Source organism: Neurospora crassa, linkage group I (genome assembly GCF_000182925.2).
Source record: "Neurospora crassa OR74A linkage group I, whole genome shotgun sequence".
Classification (NCBI taxonomy): Eukaryota; Fungi; Ascomycota; class Sordariomycetes; order Sordariales; family Sordariaceae; genus Neurospora; species Neurospora crassa.
Genome location: NC_026501.1, coordinates 8,084,544 through 8,112,316, shown reverse-complemented (window position 1 = coordinate 8,112,316; position 27,773 = coordinate 8,084,544). Strand labels below are relative to the sequence as shown.

General features: G+C 50.3%; 10 protein-coding genes and 1 non-coding gene across 11 annotated transcripts; 2 read left to right on the top strand and 9 right to left on the bottom strand.

The window, feature by feature from the left end:
• Window positions 1–866: 866 nt before the first annotated feature.
• Window positions 867–1,334, bottom strand: NCU00529 (hypothetical protein; the record flags this gene model as incomplete). Its single annotated transcript, XM_958988.2, has 3 exons — window positions 867–1,069; window positions 1,222–1,241; window positions 1,309–1,334. The coding sequence occupies 3 exons, from the start codon at window positions 1,332–1,334 to the stop codon at window positions 867–869; spliced, it is 249 nt and encodes an 82-aa protein (XP_964081.2).
• A 1,102-nt stretch (window positions 1,335–2,436) lies between these two features.
• Window positions 2,437–3,185, bottom strand: NCU00530 (hypothetical protein; the record flags this gene model as incomplete). The annotated part of the gene is made up of 4 exons (XM_958989.1): window positions 2,437–2,607; window positions 2,890–2,996; window positions 3,095–3,114; window positions 3,181–3,185. 4 exons carry the CDS (start codon window positions 3,183–3,185, stop codon window positions 2,437–2,439), a joined length of 303 nt encoding a protein of 100 aa, XP_964082.1.
• Window positions 3,186–3,684: 499 nt separating this feature from the next.
• On the bottom strand, window positions 3,685–4,334 carry NCU00531 (hypothetical protein). Its single transcript, XM_958990.2, has 3 exons — window positions 4,257–4,334; window positions 4,162–4,181; window positions 3,685–3,998 (listed from the first exon to the last, which is right to left on the bottom strand). Exons 1-3 carry the CDS (start codon window positions 4,259–4,261, stop codon window positions 3,838–3,840), a joined length of 186 nt encoding a protein of 61 aa, XP_964083.1. The 5' UTR covers window positions 4,262–4,334; the 3' UTR covers window positions 3,685–3,837.
• Window positions 4,335–5,748: 1,414 nt separating this feature from the next.
• NCU00532 (hypothetical protein) lies at window positions 5,749–6,130 on the bottom strand (the record flags this gene model as incomplete). Its single annotated transcript, XM_958991.1, has 3 exons — window positions 5,749–5,933; window positions 6,029–6,048; window positions 6,126–6,130. 3 exons carry the CDS (start codon window positions 6,128–6,130, stop codon window positions 5,749–5,751), a joined length of 210 nt encoding a protein of 69 aa, XP_964084.1.
• Window positions 6,131–7,038: 908 nt separating this feature from the next.
• Window positions 7,039–8,007, bottom strand: NCU00533 (hypothetical protein; the record flags this gene model as incomplete). The annotated part of the gene is made up of 3 exons (XM_958992.3): window positions 7,039–7,541; window positions 7,643–7,662; window positions 7,736–8,007. The coding sequence occupies 3 exons, from the start codon at window positions 8,005–8,007 to the stop codon at window positions 7,195–7,197; spliced, it is 639 nt and encodes a 212-aa protein (XP_964085.3). The 3' UTR covers window positions 7,039–7,194.
• A 2,018-nt stretch (window positions 8,008–10,025) lies between these two features.
• Window positions 10,026–11,749, bottom strand: NCU00534 (hypothetical protein). The gene is made up of 3 exons (XM_958993.2): window positions 11,424–11,749; window positions 11,232–11,364; window positions 10,026–11,143 (listed from the first exon to the last, which is right to left on the bottom strand). Exons 2-3 carry the CDS (start codon window positions 11,330–11,332, stop codon window positions 10,999–11,001), a joined length of 246 nt encoding a protein of 81 aa, XP_964086.1. The 5' UTR covers window positions 11,333–11,364; window positions 11,424–11,749; the 3' UTR covers window positions 10,026–10,998.
• A 131-nt stretch (window positions 11,750–11,880) lies between these two features.
• Window positions 11,881–13,263, bottom strand: NCU00535 (alanyl-tRNA synthetase). Its single transcript, XM_958994.2, has 2 exons — window positions 13,135–13,263; window positions 11,881–13,073 (listed from the first exon to the last, which is right to left on the bottom strand). Exons 1-2 carry the CDS (start codon window positions 13,162–13,164, stop codon window positions 12,258–12,260), a joined length of 846 nt encoding a protein of 281 aa, XP_964087.2. The 5' UTR covers window positions 13,165–13,263; the 3' UTR covers window positions 11,881–12,257.
• Window positions 13,264–13,681: 418 nt separating this feature from the next.
• Window positions 13,682–16,014, bottom strand: NCU00536 (homoserine O-acetyltransferase). Its single transcript, XM_958995.2, has one exon. The coding sequence runs from the start codon at window positions 15,683–15,685 to the stop codon at window positions 14,108–14,110; it is 1,578 nt and encodes a 525-aa protein (XP_964088.1). The 5' UTR covers window positions 15,686–16,014; the 3' UTR covers window positions 13,682–14,107.
• Window positions 16,015–16,368: 354 nt separating this feature from the next.
• NCU00537 (hypothetical protein) lies at window positions 16,369–18,206 on the top strand. Its single transcript, XM_958996.3, has 2 exons — window positions 16,369–16,974; window positions 17,034–18,206. Exons 1-2 carry the CDS (start codon window positions 16,657–16,659, stop codon window positions 17,754–17,756), a joined length of 1,041 nt encoding a protein of 346 aa, XP_964089.2. The 5' UTR covers window positions 16,369–16,656; the 3' UTR covers window positions 17,757–18,206.
• Window positions 18,207–18,512: 306 nt separating this feature from the next.
• Window positions 18,513–25,662, bottom strand: NCU00538 (PAP/25A associated domain family). Its single transcript, XM_958997.3, has 4 exons — window positions 23,062–25,662; window positions 22,934–23,005; window positions 22,655–22,873; window positions 18,513–22,601 (listed from the first exon to the last, which is right to left on the bottom strand). The coding sequence occupies exons 1-4, from the start codon at window positions 24,080–24,082 to the stop codon at window positions 20,056–20,058; spliced, it is 3,858 nt and encodes a 1,285-aa protein (XP_964090.3). The 5' UTR covers window positions 24,083–25,662; the 3' UTR covers window positions 18,513–20,055.
• A 270-nt stretch (window positions 25,663–25,932) lies between these two features.
• On the top strand, window positions 25,933–26,704 carry NCU14041. The gene is made up of 3 exons (XR_897793.1): window positions 25,933–26,191; window positions 26,302–26,431; window positions 26,509–26,704. It is a non-coding gene; the product is annotated as a ncrg89 (non-coding RNA).
• Window positions 26,705–27,773: the final 1,069 nt, after the last annotated feature.

Genomic DNA, 27,773 nt, shown 5'->3' with positions numbered 1-27,773 from the left:
GGTGGTAACCACTAACAGTCTACACACCACTGCGTTTCTGAGAATCATCACGCGGGAGGGAAACAGGAACACAATCGACTACTCTGATCAAATGACTATGCGCCTCGTTCCAGCTTTACATGGTTGTCACGGAACACCTGTATAGTGATGATCACACAATCGACGTTGGGATTCCCAGTAATTCTGTGTCACGACAAGTGGGTCAACGCAATTCGTTCATTGTGCCATACATTCTTTACGTGTGAAATTTACAATGCGCGTTATAACAATAACTCGCAGTAGACACTCGCGCAATTAGTGTCCGCCGCGGGGTTTACAATTGCTGAATCATCTTTCTTTTAATCTATATTCATCTCTCCCTGGCCAATATGCAGCTTCATGTCTTCTTAGATATATACCGTAGTCTTTACATTTGAGTGTCCCCAGAGACCATTTCCTTCCCAGCCTACGTTGCAGCATCACGTAACATACTGTAATTACTTCACATCACCCACCAAAACTATGCTCCCGGTCCCGCAACGGTAGAGCTAGCATCGTAACACAACACAAATCGCTTTAACCATCCCCTACCTTCTTGCCAAAACTTTTCGAGCTTCTCGAACCACTTTCGGTCATGTATCCCTAATAAACAGACGTGCGACGCGTCCAAGAGCCGTAATCCACGTCTTTTTTTTTTTTTTTTTTTTTTTTTTTTCTTTCGTTTCGAAGATCGTAGTACGCGGGCGATCTCGCATGTGCTGAAAAACAGTCGTGGGGCTTCTGTTGGAGAAAGGAGAAAAAATGAATGATAGTTGGGGAGTAGAGGTAGGTATACCTCCAGGTATGTATGTATGTTCAGTTCCGTCTCCTGCCCCCTCGCTTCCACCTTATTCGGGTCTGGCCATGTCGAATCGGTTCTTGATCTCTCTGATCATGAACATGTGGAACAACCACAGCATGGTTTTTGTCGGGCTTCCCCGCAGGCATTCACGCTGGTCGTCCAGCAGCTGTCCAAGGGTGATTCCCCGACACAGGCGGTCTGTTACCAGCCTCTTGGCCTGCTCGGCTAGGCTGACGGTAGGATCCCAGTCTGCGAAGAAAGAGCGTCAGCATCAATCGCGTAGAGGTTGGGGAGCAAGAATCAGAAGTGTGATTCTGGAGCTCGCAACAACGGTTAGGGTAACATGGGTGATAACTACGTCATCCTCGCGAGACAGACTGGGCTTATGGGAGTGTCCTTACCGCCGTCGAAATTAATGTATCTGAGGGGACAGTCAGCTTGAGATCAACGACGCATAGTGAACAAGTTGAATTAATCGGGGTACTTACGGCATGCTTCCCTGAGCCGGTTTCATGAGAAGTGGTTTACTTCGTGGTTCGTGAACGTGGAGTAAAACGTTGTCGAGTTTGGTATATATAGCAGAGGGAGGGTTGGGTGTCTGTGTACGATGACGGTGAGAGATGACGAAGCAGAGCAGAAAGTAAAGAATAATGCAGGGCCTTCGGTGCCATTGAAGCGTTCGGGACGGGTAAGGTTTGGCTGCCGGGCGGGAAAGCGTGGTGCTTCACTGGACAGTTCTTATTATCGGACCATCACGTGGCCCAGGTTGAGGGAGGTCTCTATGGGGAAGTCCACGTTCCCTAGTCGCAAAAATGAAAAAAAGGTATCCTACACTCATATACCGAATTGCGTCTAGCCTGGTTGCAAATTCCTGGGTAATCTGCTTTCTAGTCATTCCCTTGGTGACCAACTTCATTCTAGCATTTTAGAACTTCCCTCTGACGTGTAGTGTTACGTGAGCGATGGTACCTCTAAATTCACGGACTTGACGACCAGCGCAGTATGTCATTCAATACCACGCCAACTAGGTGAAAGACGCTAGCGTAAGATGTGTGGTAGTAGACTTGGAAGAGTAAGAAGGGGAGAGATGAAGCAAGGGAGCATGGGAGAGAACCATGTTGACGTCCCGGAATTGAAAAAGGAACAATAGAGCAACCAAGAAGAAAACACTACAACACCAACCAAATCTTTCCTAGATAAGTACAACAGGAAACGTCAGGTCCTCCCCCCAGGTATTGTGGGGCCTACGGGATTCTCATACAAATTTGCGGAAGAAGTGAAGAACTTCACGTTAATAGCTGCCCATGGTCGCCATCTTTGTCCTCGTTTCCAGTTTTGCCTGAGCGTCTAGAAAATGGATTGGATTCATGCTATGGAACAAATACCTCATGTTCCCAGGCGGACTGACTCGGATATAGGCATTCTGTTTACACCGTAAATGTCAGAGGCGTACGCCTCTGCTCTGTCGGTCGGTAAGCAGCTTCGCGATTTGTTCAAGGAGAATGGTAAGGTGAGTAAAGAGAGATATCGCTGGAATTCGCTCCCAGCGTTCCAAGGCTAGTTTGATGCCTGATCATACAGATTTGATCATTAGTAGAAAAACTCGGCTTTTACGCCTATTCGTCTTCGCCCTGTCCAGCTCCATCGCCATTTTCATGTCCGCCCAAGCGTTTGAGAACTGGGACGAGAACCATGCTGTGGAATAAATGTCTTATCGTTCCAGGCGTACAGCCCTGTACGCAAGCACCCTGTTCGCAGAGTAAATCCCATAGGCTTACGCCTCTGCTCTGTCGTCGGTAATCAGCTTTCTGATTAGTTCGAGGAGACAGGAATGTTGGCGGGATAAATGCAAAAAAGAAAAAGATATTGCTAGGCCATTCTCTCCCAACATCCAAGCACTATTCGGATGCTCATGCAACTTTGCTTGTCAACGTCAAGATTTTGCGTTCTGCCTATTTGTTATCGCCCCGTTGAGTTTCGCCGCCAGTTTCGCCCAAGCATCTCAAGACTTGGATGAGGACCATGCAATGGAATAAGTAGACCATCGTTCCAGGCGTACTGCCACGCACGTGTGCACCCTGCTCGTACAGCAGATCCCAGAGGCTGACGCCCCCATTCTGGCGGTCCCTGACAAGCTGTCTGGCTTGTTCTAGGAGACTGACACTCGGATCATAATCTATGGTAAAGAAAAGACGTCAACACCAACCGCAAAGACATAGCTCAAGAGTATTTGGCCTTGTGGCAACCAGAATGGAAGCGTGCATTTCAACTTACCGGAATCAAAGGAGATGTGTCTGACGGCATGTTAGCTTGAGACCATAAAGTGGCTGATTATTGACTGAAATGGGTGGAACACTTACGGCATGTTTACTGTTTCGAAATCTGTCTTCTTATGAAGTGACTGGAATATCCTGTCTGTGGTCGTGTGTGCGATTGGTCTTGAATGTGGTATATAGGTAACTGTTAGAGGGCAAGGTCGGAGCCTTATGTAGCGAATCGTAGAAAACCGCGAAGGGCACAGGAACATCAAGAAAGCGGGGAGCTCTTGCAGGAATTGTAGGTATTCCGGGCATCAAGGTTTGGTTTCTTGGCAGAAAACCTTGGTATCATTCTCCAGCACTGCATTTTTCTTAATATCGAAACACAATGTGGTCCAGGTTTGCGGTGGTCTATGATGGAAAGTCAAAACAGGCAGATGGAGCAGATATAAATGCCAGTTACAGGAAAGCGAGGCTCGAGCAAGATCTATGGAGAGTGCAGGAGGCATACAATGCAGGGAGATACGAGTGATTAACTACGAGAACAGAAAGTCTAGCTCATGAGCTGCCAGAAGAGATACTGTGGCTAACCAGGAGCCCCCATAATGCGTGGATCTAGTTTGCTCCTTAACCTATATCCTCTTTCGAGTACCTAGCCAGAGGCCATGCGGAGGACGTGACTCGTATGGTCGCAGGGTCCTTACAAGTACTGCAGGAGCTGACCAACCGATGTTAAGTAACCGGGTATCTCAAGCTCCGTTACAATAACGCGTGGAACAGCCAGAGTGAAGTGTGTTGCGGGCCTCTGTCACGCAAGTCTTTTTGTTCCTCGAGAAGAGCAGCGCGAGTGGCGCCGGCGTCTAGAGCCTTTTGGATCAGCTCAACGGCTTGCAAGGCAAGCGATTTTTCGGAGTCACGATCTAAGAGACGCTCGAGAGTCAGTAAATGGGTTGCCATATTGAGTATAGAAGTGAGAAAAACTAAAAACATCGAGGTATTTGCTTGCTGACAACCATAGAGCAGACTTAAATCGTGCACGTCGGGGAAACCCTGAGCAAAGCAGAAGGTTTAGGGCGTACTAACCGCGGGCAAACTCGATAAAGCTAAGAATATTGGATTAACACGATATTTGAGGAATCTCGCGAGACCTACAAGAAGAGAAGAATTGTGATACGTACGCCATGTTGAATGCTCTGGTATGTTTGCAAGGAAAAGGAGAACGCGGGAAATTCGGGTTGGATAACAGTCAACGGTCGACGAAAAGAAGTCTCGGTGATACTGAGGAAGTGCCGAGATAAGTCATTGTGTAAAATGGGTGCAAAATAGACACGAATGCAAGAAGTTACGAAAATAGGTATCACAATACAGCCAGCCAGAGGTAAGGTACAGACCTTCGATTACTTTCCACTTCTCATCTACTTCCCTGAGCATGATTCCTTCCTTATTGAAGATTTGGTTCTCTCCACTTGCACTTCCCACCCCATTATGTATGGGCCGGGGAATGTGGGAGAAGATTCCATGGGTGTAGGTAAGTGACCTGTGGACGTGTGCCCGTATATGAAACCTTAGAGGCCACGATGGGTTGAGAAGCTTTTTTGTCTCCTGCCTACACTCTCATAATAATATTATCATCGATTATTCCATTCCCTGGCGGTAATCCAAAGAATCTTAGTCAGCTCTAATATCGCCGATCCTGCTGATGTCTTCTGCAAGCACGGCTCCCACTTGGTTCTCCCCGAGCCTTCACCTTCCGTACATACCAGATATCTTTCCACACGTCGATGCTTGATCGCTGGGATCCTGCCCAACTACCCTGGGCATAACTCCTATCTGTCTCCCCGTGCCCCTTGCACACTTTGCATGGGTCGGTTGAACAACCACATGCCATCGCAACTACCTTGTGCAATAGTATCTGTGGTGCACCTGCTAAAGCTTTACCAGACAGAATGTCTGTCTCATCGATCGCCACAGGCTCAACCCCCAAATGCTGCCTGCCGTAGTTAAGGTCGTGTAGAGGTAGGTATGTATTACTGCATACCTAGTGTACACCTCCCCATTGTGTTTAGCTAAGTGTTGCCTACTTTCCCCAATCGTCAATCTCTGAGCAGTATATCCTACCAATTGGGCTACTGATGGTAGGTAGGCCGTGCTGAGTAGAGCCTCAGATTGCAACTGCTCCTTGAGTTTTCCCACCATACATGCTGAAAGAGCCACCTCGGAGATTGAGCGGCACTTGTCGCTCTTAGACCGCAAAACAAGGAAAAGAAAAGGCGATTTAAAGAAGTAAATCTCAACAGACAGAAAAACGACAGGAAAAAAAGCATGGCAAAACAACAAATCCAGGAAACAAGGGGAAAATCGGCACATAGAAGGCGAGGGAGAGCTTATGTTTTTTGATGCGAACACAAACGATGGAAAAACGAGAGAGAGAAGCCTCGCTCTACTCCGGCCGTCTTGTTGAAATGTAGCGAGCAACTTATCGATGTACGTTCCCTTCACTCCCTCGACTCATCTGTGGGAGACCTGGGAAATCGGCATCAAGCAATACATCCAGGGAAGAAACTTTGCGTGGGCTTGGATCTTTTTAGCAACTATCACGTTAGTCTCAATCGCTAAAGATATCTCGATCGCTAGAACCTGATTCTTACCATGTCACTACGCACAACCCGCCTACAGCCGACCCTCCAGTTCCACCACAACAGCATTGTAAAACATCCAAGAGATGCTGAGGTTGGTTTGAGCCTCCCTCAAACACCGCTGCTCTACGAGCAGCGCATGGGTGTCGGCGCCGGTCGCCAGACAGTGGTCCACGAGACTTTTGGCCTGCCAAACCAAAGGCCATTGGTAGGACCAGTCTAGCAGAAGAGGCGACACTTGATTAGTCATTGGTCATGCGACTGGGAAGACGTGGTGTTGGAGCTAGTCGGGCATTTCCAGGTCTCTTGCTTACCCCTCTCGAAGTCAATCCACCTGGAGGCAGAGTTAGGGTTGTTCTTGCAGTTTGGGAATGGGTCAGAGATTTGGAAAGTGCAGGTTCAGTTACTTACGGCATTGTACTAAAGAGTGAAAAGACTTCTGGCAGATTGTTCGTGGCTATTTTGTTTGTGGACTCGAACGCAGAAAATCAAAAGGAAGAATTTTTTTGAGGTCGAAAGTGTGAAGTCCTTTCCTCGATGGTCAAAGGCAACGAACAGTCATATTAATAAAGAGAGGAAGGGTGACAGAGGAAGAAGGATGGACACGTCCATACCAGATACAGGGTATTCAAACTTTGTGTCTGAGGATCAGAAAATGGCTGTCGTATTGTTTGTCTCCATCCGAAACTCGGGCGCTCAGGTCGGGGTTCTGGAAACGATCCGACTTCGGACACTCAAAGTTTTGAAGTACTCTTTACCAACTACTGGCGAAACAATGACACAATAGGAATGAGCTTATTTGAGCAAGCGTATTGACCTTTTAATCTTTTTTACAGATTTTGCACAAGGCGAAACCGTATTTTTGTTGACACTTGACCATTGTCATGTGAAAAAATCGGCCCAGGGAGCGCCAAGCCAATATCGAATTTTCAAGGGGGAAAGAGCGAAAGAAGGGGCACACACACCAAGTAAACAACCTGGACCTTAGAAGCGTGAAAGAACCAAAATTCGGATGACAGTGACGTGGGACCGTTTGTTCGCTTCAAACGACTGATGTACATATTTGCGTGAAGTATAATCTCACGCTCGAGGGGTGAAGGCAATTGAAAAATCGGGATGAGGATTTTTACTGAATTCAATAAACACTAACGTCGCGCGCAAAATGATTTATGTCCTTTCATCTCAACCAACCTCTAATTCTCGCTGTGGATGATGTGACGGTAGGAAGGCGCGTCCATTATTTGACCTATTACTACTTACACATATCCGGTGGAGTATTCACAAGCGAACGCAATTGGGAAGAGAACATTGAGAAAATGAGAATGGAAGATGCGGAAAGTAATTGAATCTCGCTATGCCATATCCAAGGTATCTATCTGGCCGTGAGGCAGGTCTCTAATGAATGGATAACAATTGCCAAAATGCTTGGTTTTTCTTTACCATGTCCACCCTTAACCACCAACTTCCTTGCATCCTCCATCTAAAACATGACGCATCGCGCTCTTTGGTTATTGTTGGTGCGGCCGGTCGACGTTGGGAGCTGTGATGGTGTCCCCCTGCGGGTGGTGGAGAGGACCGGATTTTGTTCAAGCCTGAAAATAATGGCTGTGTAAAAGTAAAACTCCGGGGACTGCACGTCGGGTGCATGTCTCCAGATGTCACTCAACGGCCCGTCATGATCGTCGTGCCTTGGAATTTGTCGAACCCTTGCCTTCTCTCTAAGGATCAGTTGCTCGATCAAGAGTTCTGACCGATCGAATCCTTGGGCGAGACGGTCTTGCACCAAGCGGCGAGCTTGGTCATGCATGTTGGCAGTGGGGTCGAAGTCTGTGTAAAGAACAAGAAACCAGTCAGTTCGGGTTACAGATTACCACGACCAATAGGCAGACATCTGGACAAAACAAAGAATAAACAAAACATATGCCTACCCTGTTCGAAAGAGATGCACCTGGCAATATCGAATGTCAGCGTTGGTGGTCCCATGAAGCAGGATAATTACTGGGGAAGAGAAAAGCACTTACGGTTCCTTGGGTGTCTCATCTATGGGAGTGTCAGGGGTAGACGTGAGACTCTCTTCCGACACGAAAGTGGGCGTTGTGGAGGGAGTTGATTCGGCCACGACAGTGGGCGTGGTGGAAAAAGTCCGTTCAGCCTCGGGAGTTGTAGCTGGAGTGGGAAGACTCTGTTCAGATCCACGCGGAGTATGGTGGTCATACTCAGTCATGGCGACTGATGAATTTCCGCTTTGGGACGGCATATGGTGGTAAAGCGATGGTGGAGTGGTTCCGAACATGATCGTTGAATCGAAAGTAGCAAAGATGAATAACTGCTGGTTTGTGGATTGTTGAAAGCGAAGAGAGAGAGATTAGTGACTGAGCGGTGGTGGATAGAGGGAAGAGAAGAAGACATGAAGGGCTCTGAAAGAAGAACATTTGAATACTGCCCGAATTCAATACTGGTGCAGACTCAGTGCCCGCTGCATATCCTCTGCTGTGCAGGAGGTCGGACTTCCATTCAATGCAGGCAAGAAAAAAGGCTAAGAGAAGGACAGATCGCGCATGTATCTGGAATCCCAAAAAAATATTTTCCCTTTCTTTGCTGCAGGGCGTCATGTAGAGTAATTGCTGCACGCTATGTGAGGCACTTCAAGTAGCTAATAAGACCCAACTACTGTTTCTGTTGCGAATTTCATCGAAAATATGTCTGGTCGAAAAGAAAATGAAAGGCAACTTGGAACGTTGCTGCCGTAGCTTGCCCTTGTCTGAATGCAAGAGTGACCACGCGGCCATGCAGTATGAAATACTCAACGGGGATGATAACGAGCTTTTATGCGAGGAAAGAACGGGAAAAGGGGCACAAACCAAAGGGAAACGGAAAGAGGAAAGGTGGCCAGAAATCACGCGTCGTGCATTGCAAGATCAAATACGTCCAAAGCCCGCATGCATCCGAAGATCCAAAACTGCGGTGGTTATCGGACTCCGTATCTTAAACCTAGTACCTAGATGTAAATACGTCGTCTTGGAGTTCCATCAGCCGAATATCGATTCCACGTGTCTCACCAGGACTCTACTCCCCGTCAGAACCCCCCACCTGGTCTTCATGGCAGCGGATGCGGCTCCAATATTCCAATCCGAAGGCGATGGCGTTGTGGCGGAGGGACGTTAGTGTTTTCACCAAGCCCGCGTCTCTGTCTTCACGCTGCTCCCTCGTAACGCCATTGTGCTGATTCCTACCCCGCTCCAAGCCCTGATAAAAAGACGTGGCTTGCACGCAGGGACAAGTATTTGCGTCCCAATCTATAGAAGGCAGTTTCAACCTATGCCAGAGGATGTTGCGCGTCCTGAATAAGGGCAATGAAGGTGGCGTTAGTGTACAAAGGGTTTCCTCTCTTGCACAGTCTCGGGGACTTGGAAAGAAACTCACTGCGACTGAAGCTGATGTAACTGAAGGCGAGTTAGCCTATGATCAAATCAAAGTGTCTGAACCGTACTGGTAGAAAGATATTTCCGTCTTTACAGGCGACTAAAAATAGGAGGATTGAGGTTGCCTGGCATCTCTTGATCTCTTCCAGTATCAACAAGTTCACGGAGTGAGCCGGAAGTCAAAAGTAAGCAATCACAAGACAAAGAAGGGGGACTTAAATGGAAAGGAGAATTTATCATGAGCCTAGGTACTCACCTTCTCGTGTGTGTATCGTCACCTGGTGAGCAAGAGACAAGTCATCAATGACTCAATCTGAGAAGAGACAAAGGTTTTCGCTTGTTCATGCGTGTTTGCCCCTGACTGTCTCACTCCCATTTGAAGAAGCCTGAAGCACCAATTTGCGTGTGATCGGTCGAGTCCCGATCCTCAAGAATGACATTTGTATCTCAAACTTTATCCAACAAGTCTGCTTGGCGGAGTCAAAGGCGTGTCAAAGCCGTGATCGGGGACCAGAATCTTCTCTCCCAGAATCATGTAGGACTATGAAATCGATGAGTGTCGCTGTGAAAGAGAATGGTATGCCTTACGCAGTGAAGGAGCAAGCCCTCGGTAGTCGATAACTATACCTTTCAAGACCAAGATACGTTATTCTGTCACTGCCCATGACCTTGATGCCAACGCGGAGATTTGGTTGAGGGCGCAACTATGCTTATGTCGTCCATTTCTGATGTGGCGATTTATTGGGCCTCCAGATTGACAAACATTTCTGGGAAGACGGCATTCTTAGCCTAGGAGTTGACTGGCAAAGTGCTTTCCAGGTCCTAGAATCATCCAACACAGCATCAAGACCGCCAGCTGGCAGCAAGGCAGCATAATTCGTACTTTTTCTTTTCTTGCCTTCCAGACACTGCGCCTATCGATACAAGCCCTCAGAGTCCGCGACCCTCTGCATTTCATCCCGTCCCATCCCTAAGGTCCCAGCCCCATGCACCAGGCTCCACGCAGGAAACTACATCTGTAGGGCACCATGTAAGGCTCGACACCAGACCCCAATACTAGAACGGGGCCCAGTGGTTGTATGGCCAAGTGGTTCCGTTCGCGAAAACATTGTCGGTGTAAGTCCAAGCCACGATACGCGATTTTTAGCCGTGAGGTATGCATTGCTAATGGCAGTCTTGATTTCTTTTCACAGCCGGCCTGTGACCATATTTCGTCCTTTGTCTCATTGAACTTGACCAGATTGCGATGGTTGCAAGTTAGACCTAGTTCATCGTAGCCAGCAAGCGTTGCCGACTTCTTCGGGGACAAAATAGTTATCCTTGGGGAAAACTGAAATGGGCAAATTTGAGCAGGTGTACCATTTCGGCGAGGTTGATCGGTTGCTCTTCGTAAAAGCAGAAGACGTGGATCTTGGGAGAGAGCTTGGTGACCAAGGTGGCAAACTCTTTTCGGGCAGCCCTGAGATAACTGTTTCTCGGAGTCATGTTTTCCAAAAACTTGTGGGCTATTTCACTAAAGGTCTGACATTTCTCGGCGAGGGGAGAGGACATGACGGCGGTAGAAGCAATGGTAGCAACCTCGAGGAGTTCCGAAGAAGATGATGGTGAAAATGGCTTCAGACATGACGGGGTACAGCTCGCGGCCCGTATCAGCGTAGACTACTGTCTTCGCGATGACCAAACCTTCCAAGCTGTGTGCAGTAAGCACAATAGGCCGGTGTCTGCAGGTCTGTCAAAGGGGATTGCCGGTAGAAGACCGCGATGGCACAGGGCTGAGCAACAACCATTCTCTTGACTTTCAAGCATGTCCAAATGATGTGGGTGACGTATCTCATGGACTGCTTGACCTTGTAGTCACCAAACTAGACCGATTCGTGCATGTAGAGCAGGATTCTAGCCTTGGCGAAATCCTTGACGACGCCTTCATCTTTGTCGGTAGCCCAGTTGAACTCGGACTTTTCATTTCCAGACTCCCAGCTTTTTCGGGGTGGGCGCCGAGACCGAGGACTAGGACGATGTCAATAACGAAATCGTCAGGGGTATTGTTGTTTCGGGGTGGCAGAGCTGCTAGATGCCCTGTGAGACATTGTCGTACCTCTTTGCCTTTCTAGTGGAGACATCCCGATATCTCTGGGCAGGAGTGCGGCTTACAGACTGGGGGAGAGCTTTCTGGGTCGCCCAGCGATTGAGCGACATGGCGAAAGGGTCGATGGTCAATCCATGCGCACCTGATGAGGGTCAGAAATTAGTAGAAGACCACGTATAGGAGACAGAAAGTGGCCATTACGGGAGAAAGGTCATCATAGCTCAAAGTTCTTTTTGAGCCAGCCTTCGTTGTACGGCAGAATATGCGAAGGAGCTTAGCCGACCGCTGCCTTTTTTGAGTAGTCTTCACGTTGCATCGTATAAGCTCGGGCAGGGTGGTGATTCGACTGGTCTGACCAAATGTCGTTTTGAGTCTGGCCACCTGATCATTTTTGTGCTGGTGTCTACAAGCAGAGATAGGCTCGTGTTTCAAAGCGCCGGGAAAACATCGTGATGGGTGTCTGGACTATAACGCGGCATGTCACAGGATATATAGATCAATGGCAGATCAAAGGATGAAGGTAGCTTGAAGATGGAATGCGAGCATATTTAATTACATCAAAGAAAAAAAAGGAAGAGGAAGAGGCAGAGAGCTATCTTGACAGCGGGGGAATTTTCTCATCATGTTCGTAGGAAACGATTGAAGTTGGGCAATCACGCTTTTAGTGGTTCTTTCCCATCACCGAGTTGTTGATTGATGTCGCGACATTTCTACATTATTTTCCAGTATTGTGGGTGTAAGATGTCCATTACTTGTAGAGCATGACCCACATTCCACTAACCGCCCGCCCAATGCAAGTTGAAACCACAACATTTCATAACCAAAGAAACTCTTCGCCTTGACCCTTTGCACTCCATGGTTACAACTCTAGTCAATTAGCCCTTGCCTGTGAACTTACTTCCTATCTGCGAGATTGAAACAAGACTGTTATCGTGAAAGGACGCTGCACCTGGAAACCACTGGCAAAAACATGTGTTTGTTGGTAGACTTGGTACCAACTCCTCAAGATGACAGACGACCTAGATAGGACCCCCTTCAGTTCACAGCATAAGACACCCTCGAAGTCCCCTTACTCCTCGAAATCTTCTTCACCGTCGTCTTACCACACAAATCCGTGGTATCAACATGCGTCCCACCGCACGGATACACCTCGGCGCCCACAATCTTGACCACCCTAAACTTCTCCCCCGGCGGCGCCAAGCTCCGATCGGGAATCAGCCTCTCCAGCCCGTTCTTCCTGAAATCCTCCTCGTCCCAGAAATCCACCTCGACCGGCATCGCCTTGTCAATGTACTCATCCACCTTCTGCTGGATCGGCTCCTTCCACCTTCCCTCGATGGAGCCCTGGAACTCGCACGCCGCCGAGTCGGGGAAGTGCGACGCCTTCAGCTCGTCGAATCCGGGGATTTCCTTTTCGAGCAAGTGCCGAACCGCCGCGCCGAGGACGTGGCCCGCGGTGTGCAGGCGTGAGTACAAGAGGCGCTTTTCCACGTCAATGGATTGTTCGACTGTGTCGCCCAATTGGAATATGCTGGAAGAGGAAGAGTCGAAGCGGCCAAAGTGGAGGACTTGCCCGTCCTTCACGGCGTCCATGCGGACCATGCTCACACGGAAGACACTAACATCACCCATGGTCATGACGCCTTCATCCGAGGGTTGGCCGCCTCCCTGGGGGTGAAAGATGGTCTGGTCGGTCACGATGGCGAAGTCATTGTCTGTGCCTTTCTTGAAGAGAAGCTTGTTGGTTTCTTCCAGGGCGGGAAAGGGCGTTATCGCCGAGACCACAGCTGACAGCTTGTAGAGCTTGGCATTGTGGTGAAAAGCCAGGTATGTTCGCGCGGCGGTGCTTCCCTGTGCGTGTGTTAGTGCTCGGCCCGCACTATCTTTTGAGAGCATCGTAATCAACACTGACCATGTTGACTTTTGGATGTTTTTGGATCATTCTTGGTGTTAGACACCAGGGCTTGTCATTGAGACTTGGATTTGACTGCCTTTTGCACTGACACTTCCAACAATTTCTGTATGATGCCTTTGAATCCTACTAGTGTAGATACTACTAAATACAGGGTGCCGAGAAACCAACGGAGGGGCAAGCTTCATTGGCACAGCGTTACAACGCCCTTTGGAAGACAACATTAAACCCGAGCATTATCTCCACTGGCGGCCGCTCGTTGCCCTGGATACGGATGGCTCCACGGAGATCACGACGGCTTCAAAACATTTCTAACGGGAATATAGCACAATCCGCACGCCAAGCAGGGAGAAGGAAAAGGGAGCAAGGTAAATTTTCTTCTCCGATTTGAAAGCATTCACATTGACATCTACCCCGCATGTGATAGACATCCCGTCTGTCTCCGCACACAGCTTCTGTCTCTCGGTTGTTCAAAAACGGAGCTAAACTAGAGGCCAGAGTGATATACGTGCAGAAGTCATGTCGGCGGACTTCCGTCGTGATGGCTTCAATAGCTTCACAGGTTTTTCTAACAGGATCGCTGGACTTGTGTGACTTGAATCGGGCTATTATTTGCTCTTCTTAGGCTTGGTGTTCCTATCCCCGAGCACCGGTGGTGTCACTCGATGGTCCTTAGGTCGTACTACCTGATGGATTAAACCTAGTTTTGTTGTCGACGAGTACAACTACAGCAATGGCATTGAAACTTACTTGAACACTTGGTCTGTGGGTGATTATTGACCATGAGACCATGGTTCTACACGTTTTGGGTTTCGTGAAATCTCGGCTAGTCGATTGGGAAGCAAAGGTGGATGTGCTTTGCGGGTGGTATGGCTCAGGGTCTGGATTCCCGTCTCGCTCTGCTTCTATTACTGTAACTTCCTCCATCCTGCTGTTGAATGTGCAGTATTAAAACATTCTCTCCTCCCCCTTTTTATTGCAGAAAGTTCTTGATAGCCCCTCCAACATTCTTCACATCCAACAAGAACGTGTCGTGACCGAACATGCTTTGCTCCTCACTCAACTCATAATGCGCCACGTTCCGGTTCCCAGCCAACCTCAGCGCATCGGCAATTTCGCGCTGTTGCCATGCTGGGAACAGAATATCGCTGGCAACACCCATGACCAACGCCGGGTGGTCTCGCAGGGCAGACAAGCCCTTGATCAAATCCTCGGGTGGCTTCGAGTCTGACTGTGTGGCAAGCTTGGTGTCAATATCTGCGGAGCCCGCCGATTCAGGCTGCTCCTCGTAGGGCTTGTCCGGCAGCGTCAGGCTGCAGGACACGTTCTCATTTGATGCGTAAACCCCCTTATGGAGCGAATCCAACCGCTCAGCCCGTCTGGAAGCCGCAGCCTTTTGGCCCGCATGACCCAAGTCAAACAGATCCATAGCCTTGCTGACGTACAACAAACTGTTTGGGTCGTACGTCAAGCAAAACTTCTCTCCCGCGTGGTCCAGATAGGTCTCTATGAGGAAGTCCGGGCAAAGAGCAGGCGGCTTGCTGGGATCCGCCCTTCTACGGCCGAACCTCAGCTCCCACTCGGGACCTGACCGATACGTCACAGTCGCAATTTCGCGCGCCAGCTTCATGCCAGCGTGTGGGGGGACGTTGTCGTAGTAGAAACCTCGGTTCCAGTTGGGGTCCATCATGAGGACTTGCCGCTGCGTGTGTCGCATCGCAATGCTGTATGGGTGACTCCTGGCGCAGCCGCTGATCGAGATGATCCGGCCAACACGCTCGGGGAATAGCACGCCGGCAGCCAACGATTGCATGCCGCCCATACTAGAGCCCACGCTGGCGTACAGCTTGTTGACCCCCAGATTGTCCAACAAACGGAACTGCGCCCGTACCATATCCTCCAGTGTAAGTATGGGAAACCTGGTGGCATAGCGCTGTCCATCTGCCGGGTCAATACTACTCGGTCCCGTTGAACCGTAGCAGCCGCCAATAACGTTTGTGCAAATGATGTGATATTTGTCGGTGTCGAGAGCGAGGCCGGGACCAATGAACCTCTCCCACCACCCGGGCTGGGGGTTGGCTGACGTAGAATGGGCATGGGACGACGCTGAAAGACCCGTGTGTAGCAAGATAACGTTGGACTTGTCGGCGTTCATCTCGCCCCACGACTCGTAGGCGATGTCGAACTCGGGGAGCATGCCACCCCAGTCGAGAAGTAGGGGTTCGTCACAATGGAAGGTCTGGGTGGCACCGGCAACGTAGGATGGCTCGGGGCCGCTCGCGTCGGAGCGCTTCTTGAGGGTTTCGGACCGGGTTTCAAGGGCGTCGAGGCAGGGGAAGGCCATTGCGGGATTGGAGGCGCCGCTGCGCCGGGGCGCTTGTCCGTGTAGGCATCGTTGCTGTTGTTGTTGTTGTGGTTGAGCTCGAGATAACCGCAGTCCAGCTACCGCAGCAGTTCTAGATGACTGTGATGTCGCGGGGCTGTAGGATGCGTGGGATAGGGCTCCTGAAACCCTCCGCAGTGACGCGGCGATATGTTTCTGTGGCCGCATGGTGCCGATATGTCCTGGATCTGGTGTTCAAGATGATGCAACCGTCGACAGGCACGAGCACAAGCAGGGACAGATGTTATAGCGCGAAGTGTGAATGTAGTCCGTAGTTTACCTTGTCAGAGGAGAATGCTAAAACTGGGTCGGCACGCTACTGCGAACCCGGAGCTCATGATGGAGAGAAAATGGAGATTGGTAATCCTAGTTGCCCGGTTCGGGGGGTCAACACGAAACCGAATTGGATGCCGTCAAATCCGGGGAATCATCATATGAGGAGGTTAAGTTGCCACAGGCCCCTCACTAACCCCATTCTGCCCTTCATCGCAATCGGGATTCGGGACATTATTTGCAGTGTTCTGAGAAATCTTGACGGCGCTAACGATAAGTCGTCATTTCACGTGCTGCGCGGGACGCTCCGTGCTAAGCACCCCCGGGGTGTATCGAAATAGTTGCCGGACCCTGTGAAATGGACGAGTCCAACAGGCACACTGCGACCGTCCGGAGAGGCCCGGCGTAAAGCCCCCTGTCCCGTCACGCCTGCCTGTGCGCCAATGTGCCTCTACATATCATAGTAGACGGGACAATGCGGGGTACGACGGGTGATGTCACTGGCGTAACCGCACCCTACCTACCAAGTACGCTGCCCCACCTTGACCACCCTCCAGCTGCTCACCACTTCACGCATGTTCCAAATGGCACCACTCCGCCTTCGCTTTTCTCGTCAGGTTCCAGAACCTTGATGACCCAAACAGTCTTGGCCTAGGCTTCATTCACTGTCTGTCTCCAGGTTGGATATCCACGACCGCGCCCTTGGTCTATTCTTGGTATTTTCCCTTTGCTGCCTATTCACGCTTATCTTGCTCCGACAATTTGCAGTCCTTCTTATTGCAGTCCAGTCCAGGTTTCAGGGAAGGGTAAATAGTCAGCAGCCCCGAACACTCATCGAGGATCGAATCGAGACCACATTCGTGCCGATGGCCTTTCTGTCCTCCATATTCAAAAGACTCTCTTTGAATATGGTCAACCCGCTGAGTGCGGCTGATTCCGCACAAGACCAAGACCAAGATGACATCGACCGCTCTGTGAACCCTTACCAGCCCACCGCCACGGAGGTGATCCTCGTTAGGGCGATGCTGGAGAAGGCTCTTCGGCTGCCACCCGAGATCATTAACGGTATCCTCGATCATGCCGAGTACTGGCCCCATACATCGACCGTCATCGACTATAGCAATTGGCCCCAAGGACAAAGGGTTGTCAACGCAGGAGACGGCAACTCGGAGAATGCCTTCTTGGTGAGTTTGGGTGTCTCGTGCTGTTGGGCCTCACACTTGTACTAACTCTCGACAAACAGCTACGCACTCTTCCTCTCGGTTTCCTCAAACCGCCTTCTTCCTTCTTCGAAAATGACAGCAACCGCGAAGTCCCACTTGAGCCGATTCCTCGCGAGCCCAAAGAGTTTCCCGTCGACACCTACCAGTCCCGCATATCCCCCACCCTCAGTCACCCGTGCCGCAAGATCAAGTTCACCATTGTTTCTCACGACCAAGGCTGGGGCGGCGAGGCGCGTACCCGCCGGACTTACAATAGCTCTTATACCTGGTTCGATATTGGTCTCGAACGGTGCCTCCAAACCAGCGACGACATTGGCGAGCCGACCTTTGATCCTCAGACCCTCTCAACTATTCTGCCAAAAGTGCGCGAGGTTGACCCCAACAATGACGGAGACCGCCATGTTCAGGGAACGCACACTTTTGACTTTCCACTATGTCCCCAGAAAGATACTATGATCCAGTGCAACGAGGTGGCTAATGGACAATACCATCAATATGAAGTGGAGTGGAAGTGGACCGACAACCTCTCGAGCGCTGATCTTTTCGACAGCGGCTATGGTTGTGAGGAGGGGTTGATAGAGAACCCCTTACCCAAGGTGGGCCGCGGCCAGGCGACGGGCGACGGAAAGTTCGTGAGGGACTTGAAGCTCGGTGATGTGATCACTGTATGGGCCAAGGCAAGGTTCGCGGGTTGGGCCAATTACATCAAGCGTATTCAAGTGGATGTTTACTGGGTCGTTTGAGTTGATGAGCAGGTACCACCTTCTAGTTTTTCGGTCCTCAGTCTTGAGATATGTGTGGGTGGCGTTAGGCGTTTCCTGAGCGAGCGTTGTCCTCTCTTCTTCTTTTCCTTACATGCGCTTTCTGTTGCATACGCCGTTCATTTCTCTATCCTATGATACAACGAAGGACATGAAGTACAACGAAAAAAGAAAGAAAAAAATTTTGCAGAGCAAAGGAAAACACAGAACAACAAGGCCATGATGAACGGCAATCATGGATGGAATGTAATGGAATAACACAGAGGGTTTGCTGAGGTGCGTTTTACAGTGAGGGATTCAGGTTACCATAGGTTCAGAGGCGCGGATTACTTCATTGGCCTAATGCCCTACCTAGATGGAGCTTCGCTTCTAACAAACCCTAAGCATACCTCAACGTATTGAATGAACTCTTATCTATTCCTCTATCTTGGCTTCATGACAGTCCATGACAGTTCGAATAGCCTCTAGTGTCTTCCCTCATATGTTCTTGATATACTGGTCTATTTCCGTCCCTTATGCCTCGCCACTCTCAAACGCCCGTTCATTACCACTTCGCTTCAGAATCGTGTCTATCTAATCATATGGCTGTGCTTCTTATCTCTCTGGTCCACATATGGTTTCTGTTCCGTTTCGTTGTTTGTTTGCCCTGACCATGACTTGGATGATCTTTTCCTTTCGTCCACATTTGACAATGAACATCAAATCACGGAGAACAAAACAATGAGAGATACGCAGTATTTTGAATCTTTTTACCACTTTTTTTTTATTTGTTTCGTTTTTTATACTTGCTTTTTGACTACTTTATCTTATGCTTCTTCTTCGTCGTCGTCGTCTTCTTTATTCTCTTTACATGTTCGCATTGCGTTGACCCAGAAACGGAAGCCAGAAACCAGACCAGTATAACCCAATGAACCTAATCCCTTTCCCTTCCCCGAATCATCCCTTCCATGAAGGTGAAAGAAAGAAAAAATGTACACACCCATATCCACTGCCATTCCATGATCTAATCAAACTTTGTGTTTTGAACTTTGTTGTTCGGGTCTAATATACTCTGGTATCAAATGTGAAACCAAACAAGTGTGCAAGGAAAGACGGACAATGAAAATAACCCGAAATTTTGCTCTGATCCTCCCCCTCTTGTTTCCCATGCGTGCTCAGCTTTTTTTTGGTGTTCGCTTTTTTTTCGTTTGCAAGCAACGTTTCCCTCCCTTTTCCTGTTTCCCATGTTCCAAATGGTGAACTGCTAACGGCATCCTAGATGAAGTCTGAAGTGGTCATAGCGAGGCCGGGTTACAAAATCGGTGTGGTCTCGGATAAACAAGACGTTATGCGGATGCAGTCAACATTCCCACTGGAAGTAGGTCCCTCAAAATAACGGGCAGGAAGTCCCTCAACCCGAGGGGTGGGTTTGCGGCAAAAATATTGAAAACTTCGGAGAGAGAGAAGATGGGAGATGGGGTAGAGCAAGGGAATGAGAGAAGAAAAACCTCCAGATGAAGCAACGATATCATTTAGGCCGGTCAATGATGCCTCAACAACCAAACAAAGAAGCCACAGCATGATCCCAAATGAAGTCATGACCCCAGTGCTATATCCTTGAAGCTTTTCGCCAGCCCGCCTTGTTTAAGAGAAACGCTCCTCTGTAAATGCGTTCGAATGTGTGAAATGCAGTGCATATGGCCTAAGCCAACCGACACCGACGATAACAGGAATGACATTAATAAGGGCCAAGCAAAACCGAACAGAACCCTCCCAGTTCCCCTATTTTCATCAGGACCGAGTTCATCGGTCCATCTTAAGTCCGCAAATGATGCAGCATAGTCGTTTCGCTTTTGTAAAATGAAATAAAGATGCTATATGCTGATGAATCCGCCGATTTCGAAGTCTGCAGATAGATAACTCGTTTATGGAATACGACTATCCGTCAGGGAAGCTTGACCAGTCTCCAGTTGTTGTAGAGTCCGAAGAGTGATCAGAACGGTGAGCATCCATAAGACTTTCCATAATTGAGGTTCGTCGTTGAACAGCAGCAACATGGAATGGACAAGCAGATCCATCTTCAGCCAGGCAGCATGTGTCATCCGAGCTTGTGCTATAATCCTGAACTATGTGTCCAATATGGGCTTAAACTTCAGATGGACGAAGCCAGACTAGGATACGTATCCAAGAAAGCCAACGTCCCAGATTTCAAGTGCTCGGATGTAACACGCGGTTAGTTTTTCGTCCGACAAAACGGAACTGAGGATCATCCCCGGGTCAATATGCCGTGCACGTTGAATGATCAACCACCTCTTCGGTCTCCGTCATTTTTGGGCACCTGCTCGCTCTGGGCAAAGGTACTCGCGGCATGTTTCAAATCAGCCATGCCCTTCTTGCGAGGCTTAGACTTTTGCCAGTCACTGAGCCCCTCACTCTGACCCTTGTTCCCATTCCGCAAGTGCCCATTGCCCCTGGAAGTGCCATTACTTCGCTGATCCAGAACCGGCGAGCGGGTTACAGAGTCGAGTTTTGCTGCAGGGCCTGCTGGCGGGGATTTCACCGGCGACGTCTTCTGTCCTGATCTCCAGGTATCTGAACGTTCTGAACGAGACCCGTTTGTAGACTCGAGGGTTGGCGTGGAAACACCTAGCGAGGATTCATACTTTCGCATGAGGGTGGGCGATGGTGTTCGCGCCTCATAAACCGGTGAAAGATGTTGCAAATCTTGAGAGACGCCAAAGCTGCCAGCAGCAAGATCAAGGGGCGCTATCCCGTTCTGTTGGCGAGCTATTGATCTCATACGATCACCATTGGGAGGAGATAATCCGGGCGACGAAGTGGTATCGCTGGTCAGTGGCGCGTATGGAATGCCGGGATGGAAACTGTTGGCCATTGCGATGCGCTGCTGGAATGACGCGTCCCCCATGTTCTTGGACGAGGCTGGAGACCGGGTAGCTGTAGTACTATTTACAATTACTGGCCGGTCCGGGAACTGAGCAGGGTTGTGACCAGTGACAGTGGGCAAATGGAAGTTGGTCGGCTCGGTCCAACCCCCATTGTAGAACCCTTGGTGTATGTAAACAGGATTCTCATAAGTCGCATCTTCCGGGACCGGAGGCTCTGCAACAGGTAGTGGTTGACGAGAGACACTTGAAGCAGGTTTGGTTTTGCCCATCGAGCCATTAACAACCAGAGGCCCACGGCTGGGAGCGAGCTTGCCATTGGTTTGCGAAACGGGCGCCGATGGCGCAGAACTATTTCCAACTGATGGGGTTCTACTGTGGCCCAGAGGCGAGGGAGACCGTGAGGTGCGCTTCATTCTTCTGTCAAGGACCGACTGAGGCAGCTGGTCACTCGACAGTCGGTGGCGAGTCTCATTGTCGAGCGTCAGTTCACCAAGGGAAGGTATGATGCCGTGAGTACCATTCGCGACAGGACTGGAGCCTCCGTGCATGAAAAAGTGGTTGTAACGCGAACCGTCTTCCTCGGGCGGGGAATCGGTCACACTGTTAGCTGACGCAAGATCAATATCCGAATCTATCGCTTCGTCTGGCACGTAATGTGGCATTGCCATCCGCGGGAATGGAATAGGAATTCCAACTGAAGGCTGACTTGTCCCGAGATAGCCCGTCATGTTCTGAGTAGAGGCAGTAGGGGTCCTCGACGCTGGTTGGGATTGAGACCTGAGCGTACCGCTACCAGTAGAAGCGCCGGACTCACTAGCCGCAGCATTTCGATGGAGGCTTCGCCTATACTCGGGCCCTCCACCAGCTGTCGCAGCTGCCGTCACAGGGGAGGACGGATATGTCTGTAGTGCCGGATGGAAATAGGCGGGATTCTGCAACGGAAATGCGTAACCGTAGAGTAGTTGCTCAGGCCGTACTGGAGGACTCGTCGGGAGATTATCAAAAGAGTTCGTCCGAGACCTATCGGTGTTCTGTGAGCCGCCTGCCCTCGTCCTGTTAGCATGGGCGAGCAACTGCTGTTGATTTATTTGCTGTGAGTGCGCGAACAGCTGATATCGGATACTATCTTGTTGTTGCTGGTGCTGCTGTTGTTGTTGACTCAGTGCGTTGAGCTGGGATGCGTAGACTTCGGGAGGTATCCCGTGCTGGTGATACCACTGCAGAAACTCAGGCGAAGCCATCTGCCCTGGAATTCCGGCCGGCACATAGGTTGAATTGGGATCGTGTGTCACACTCGATGAGCCCCGGCGACCGGCGTTTCCGTTCCGATTGTATTGTCGTGCGTTTCGAAAGCCGCCATTCCGTGGGTTTCGACTTGAGTGCGTCTGCGAAGAGCTTCTAACCAAGATTGGCCTAGATGTACTGGCCGGTTTCTGGAAGATAGTCCTTTCCTCCTCCTTGGGGAATACGTATTGCTCACAGCATTCCTCGAATTTGCCGTCGGCAATCAGTTCAAATGCCCGACGTAGCTCCATGTGGAGACCCCGGAAAGACGTGTCGTCGGCTGTATTCCCAAGATTGCGCATGGTGTTGAATGGCTCCTCCACGCAGAGCATATTGTTAACACCAATATGCCAGCGTTTCTCAACTTTACTCAGGAGCTTGCCGGTGCGTATTGACAATGCATACTTGTCGTAGTCAAACTCGTGCGCATAGAAACGGAAGAAGTTGAAAAGAAGAGCCGCTAAGCTGTCCTTGTTCTTGTCCCCAAATCCGCGTAACTTGTCGATGTCATCAGCAAAGTCGCTCTTTGTCCCATCTGGCCTCAGAAGCTTGAGGCTGTTTTCTTGGTGAAGTGCTGGGAGAACTGGAGGGTCCCGTAATTGTAGAAATGCAATAGTCAAGCATATCCATGTATAAGAACTTAATGTGCCACCAAATGCTGTAAAAGAGTAAGCAAGTGCATGTCGAGAAACGGACCACAGGGCGACTGACCTGCATCATTAATTATCCTCCTCCTTGTCCAATACTTGATGATCATGGCCAAAGGCCGCACGCGTTCGTCAATTTCGACGTACGTACGCACCATCCTGGTATTCTCCAGTGCCAGTGTATTGTTGACATTCATATCACATGCTAGTTGGAGCTCGGGATCCCATATCTTGACAATTGGTACCTTTGCTGACGAGACACAAACGACCTTCTCCATGCCATCTGTAAGAATGAAATTAGTACTTGAGCCACAGACACGCTGTTTTGAGAGAGAAAACTTACGTTTATGGAGTAACTCAGCGATCATGCAGACGCTCTCCAATTCTTTCCATGGGGTTGTGATGCAAATATCCACTGCCAAACGTCAACAATTTAATCTTAACCGCATGGTAAGGGAAATTTGGACTAACCGTCAGAGTCGTCAGAACATAGCAGATTGCCTGAAGATCCGAAAAGGTTTACTTGAATATCGTGTCCAGGCCACTCATCGTTTAATATCTTCTCCAGCTTTTGTACCAGCTTTTTCCTCTTGCGCTCCACCTCTGGGGTTGGTATTAGACTGTCATATAGTTCGCGCAGGGTTGTTGTGAGTTTCGCCTCATGGTCCTCTGCTAGCCTGCTCTTAATCTTGTCTGGATCAACCGGATCCAGTCTATCCGCTCCAATACTGTATGGCATTCGTCGTCTAGAGAATGGAATGGCGGTCTCGAAGCGACAGCCCCCTAACCTGGGAGGCAGCGGCCGAAGTGATGGCACGTTACCATTTGTCTCCGAATATGCAGAACGGGGCGAATGGTTCTGTGTGGCGCCAGGGGATGGATCACGGGACTCGAACGAGAATTTCCTTGCGTGTTGATGAGGTGTAGATGGTACTGAGCTGGTTACCGTAGCTGGAAGATGATTCATCTGGTCGGTTGGGAGCGGCGGTCGGGCGGGTAGGCCGTGCAGACCATTCTGATCTGGTTGTTTCTTTCCCGACATCTTGACTGACATTTCCTTTGCGGATGTTATAGGCACACGTTCGGCGTTTTCTGTGTGCTTGACTGTCCTATTCCCATGACAGCTCAGGACGCTGAGCTTCCCGGACAAGCCGTCCTTGGTCGACACCTTGGAAGATGATTTCGACCGCGCGACAGGCTGAGATTGCGTCAACGAAATCGCAGTCGGCGATTGTAAGGTATCCAGACAACTGCCGCCTCCTCGGCTGGAAGAAACAAGCCTGTTATAGTACTGCAGCTTATCCTGGGAGATGCTCAAGTGTTGCGGGAGCAGAATCGGCAAGAGCTCGAGATGAGAGGGAAAGTATGCAATGACAGACTCTGGAGCGTAAATCGAGGTCGTCTTCGATATCGCAGGTTCGGCGGGTAGACGCGTCCACAGGTTTGTTTGATAATGATGCTTGAGTTCAGCCGCGGCCGGCTGGGCGTCCATCAAAGGTTATGGTCAGGATCTGCTCTCGGTGCAAGTCCGGCCTGCGGTTCAGATCTGAGGGTTGAACGGGCGTGGGCGGCACAATGCTTGATACGTAGAAGGCACGCTGAGAAATGTACAGACGTTATGTGCTTTGCTCGTTCACTAAGGCAACGCGGTTAAGGTTATGTACTCTTCGCTAAGCGCAGAATGCACGCTTGAAAGAGACGCTTCGTCTATTTTCCAACGACCAACTGGTACGTTATCGCTCGCCGCTAGCGCTTTGGCGCAGACCTCAAAATCGCTTCCAGAGCACGAGTGTCAAGTTCGCAAGCACACGTTCTTGTCCGAAGGTTAAAGTGTCCCGCGGCAACTAACCGTCCACTGTGGCGAGTCTCGTGAAGACAACCTTTCAGTTCCAGGATAGCCGTTCCAGACACCAAATCCCTTATCCTGGTCTAAACACGATCGCCTCGGGAACACCCTGTTCGCACGTTGCTGACCGGTTCGAGAACGGGGTTACCGAGAAGAGAAGGATAGGGTCGAGAGGATCGGAGACGAACGGAGGGACGATTGTAGGTCGGTCGACGAGCGCGTCAGGTCGAGGAACAAGTCGTGGATCACAGCAAGCTGTTGCGAGCCGGGAAAATCAGGCTGAACGACCGATGACTGTGATATTCGAGCAAATCTGCGAAAATGCACACTCGGAGCGACCGCAGAGTAGAGTGGGCGTGTAAAGGCAAATATGCGCAAGTAGGGTATCAAAGCTAGAACATTCGGGAGGTGCTCGGCGTCGTTCGGACGGAATATCTCTCGAATGGCGTAAAAGAAATAAGGGTGAAAAAAAGGCGTGGTGGAAATAATCGAGAGGAAAGGATTCCAGGCCGACGCGTTGAGGTCCCTAAGAACAAATGCCGGTGAGCCCGGGATTGAGGAGCAGAACCAACCACGGGCGGTCTTTGTGTCGACAGGGGGAAAAAGGGAAAGAATTGATGCTGGCGTAGGGCGAGCGATCGATCTCGAGAGCAGGCAGGCGGTCGAAGAAAGCCAGTGGGTCGCCGACGTTGTCGAGGATGAGTGGGAGAGGCAGAGCAGCAAAGACGACGAGACGACACCGACGAGCGACGAAGTGGAATAAAGGGTGATGTCGGTGTTCGGTGCGGTGCGGTGCGGGAATGTAATGCGTGAGTGGTGGAGGAGGAGGTGCCTTGAAGTGCCTCTACCGCTTCGCAGTTCGCTTCGCTGAACCTGAGTGGGTGGTTGCGTGGTTGTGGGCGGGAAGCGGAAGATCAGTTGAAAGCGCCGCTCCGGTTTGGACGAAATTCCAATCCAGACGAATGTGCAATGCCGTGGTGGGTGCAGTGCGAGCGGGTGAGTGAAGTGAGGTAAGGTGCAGCGACAGAGGTGACGGATAGGTGGTGTCGACCGTCAAGCGTCAACCTGGTCACTGAATCTCGACAGGACGGGAAGGAGGTCAAAGTAATGCGATCTGACCCTGCTCTGCTTGGATGTCAGAGGTGCAGAAAGAGATACCGACGAGTTCAAGACCGGAAGGAGTCGAGAGAAAGAAATGGTGACGGCAGTCGGTACCTCCACAGTCGCTGTGTTTCGACGGGAAGTGGGAAACTGGAACTGGGCGCCCTCGCTACTTTCCAAGTCGCAGTGCAAGTGCCACCTGGGTCCAGGTCGCTAGTGATAGCAGCACGGCAGCCTGTACACAGTCCCGTCCCTTTACCTGGATGGAGCCAGTGACGCCGGGGCTAAACTGGATGGCATCTCAACTCCCACTCGCACACAACACACTACCTAGGTACAAAAAAGGAGCATTCAACATTGGTCTGCTCCCACCTTTGGATCGCTCATTCGCCGGTCTCCCTTCAACGGCAACCCGTTCACGCCGTTCCTCCATTCAAGATTTCCGTCTCGTAGGTCGGTCTCAGCGATCCTTGGACCCCATTTGAGCGTGCGGTGATCCCCGGTTGTGCCCACAATGAGCGTGCCGTTCATTACGCAGTTACAGCGGATTACCGACCGCCTATCCTTACCTCTCCGGTACCCCGGACGGGAGGACGTCAAGCGCCATTGGATTATTGGTTAAGCCTCGACGACAGTGCTCAGCTTCTCCGATGTGTAAGTTACCGTAATTTCTGGAGACCCTTTGCTGCTTGCTTGGCCAATCAGTGTGGTCTTGGTACGAAAAGTGCGTTCCGTACAGCTCAGTCCAGGTTAATTTGTTAAAGCGTTTCTTGCGACAGGGGTCTACAGAAATACAAAGTAAAATCACGGGACAACCAGGTTGAGAACGGAGACTTGGATAGGGGGCATGAAGTATACGAAACACATCCAGTTGATACTAGTCTCTTGTATGAGGTCAGGTGGAATAAGGGTTGAATTGCGTAGAGTGTCAGGTGTAGTGAAGTCCCGCGCTAACGACTCGAACAAACCAGGCTTGGACTGCACAAAAGAGGTACTTACTGCAAGAGCGCAACCACATATCCCCGCTGGAAAGAAATCCAACCTCAGAAAGCCGAAGAAACACGCAAAATACACACTGTGACACTGGAACTGCGGCGAAGAAAGACAAAGTGCAGAAGCGTGCAGGGCTACAGTGGGCAACAGGGCTTTGCAGAAAATACCGAATTCACACAAAAACCCGCGCGACATTTTTTTGCAGAATTCCATTCTCTGTTGAATGACCGGCCCGTCCTTTTAACCGTTGATGGAGATTGAGTCACGAAACAGAAACGACGCGCCAGCCAGGAAAACGTATCCGCATTTTTCCCTCTTCAGTTCTGTGCTTGGAATTGCCAGGTACCGAGCCGGAAGAAACATGAGCGGAAGCGCGAGCTTTGTTTCGGGGCCGGAATGTTCTAAAGGTACAAGGAACGCAGGTATTTCTGCGGCTTTGTGGTCCAGTGCCATGCACGTCATAGGTGTAGTCTCCTTGGCTCTCCCTGCCCCCATTCAGCCAGTCCCTGTTGCATCATCTCGATGTGCTCCGAGCCCCTTTCCAGTCTGGCATGTCACCTCGCTCGTCTCTGGCACGCTACACCCGAACTATAGTGTACAGCATTTCGAGTCTCGGCTGGCACCACCGGATTGTGGCCCATGATAAATTAAACATTCTGCTTCAGCGCGGAGAAAGATCAGAACCGACGACAGTGGTTCAAGGCGCATCTTTTCCCACCTTATCGGACGATCTGGTCACTACCTCTACTCGTCTTTGGATGAACGGCAAGAGACGGGACCAGATGCAGTGGGGTCGAACGATCTGGATTATTGTGGCTAGAGGCAAGTGGTGGCTCTTTGCGCCATTGATGTCCAGTCTGGGACATTCATTGTTCGCTCTTGAGATTTCTTCTCGCTCCTGCCCGTCAAGTACAACGGTTGCTGTTCGAAGCGGTAGTAGCCCCCCCGCCTGGCCCCCGACCATTTTTTTGGCTCCTGTCGTGTCCAGTCACGACGATGTTGCCAGACTTTGCCGGTTTCCCCCAGTTTTCCCCGCCCCTCCCTTCCTCATCTGAACCGACTTTCATACAAATGCTGCCTGGAAAGGAGAAGCCTAGTGCCTATAAAGACAGCATTGACCTACGCACAATTGTCCAACCAGCCAACAGCCATCTGAACCGCTGACTGAGCGCATATAGGTACAGTATATCTATATACTTGTCAGTACCACGAAAGAAATGCCGATCCAAAAAAAAAATGAATG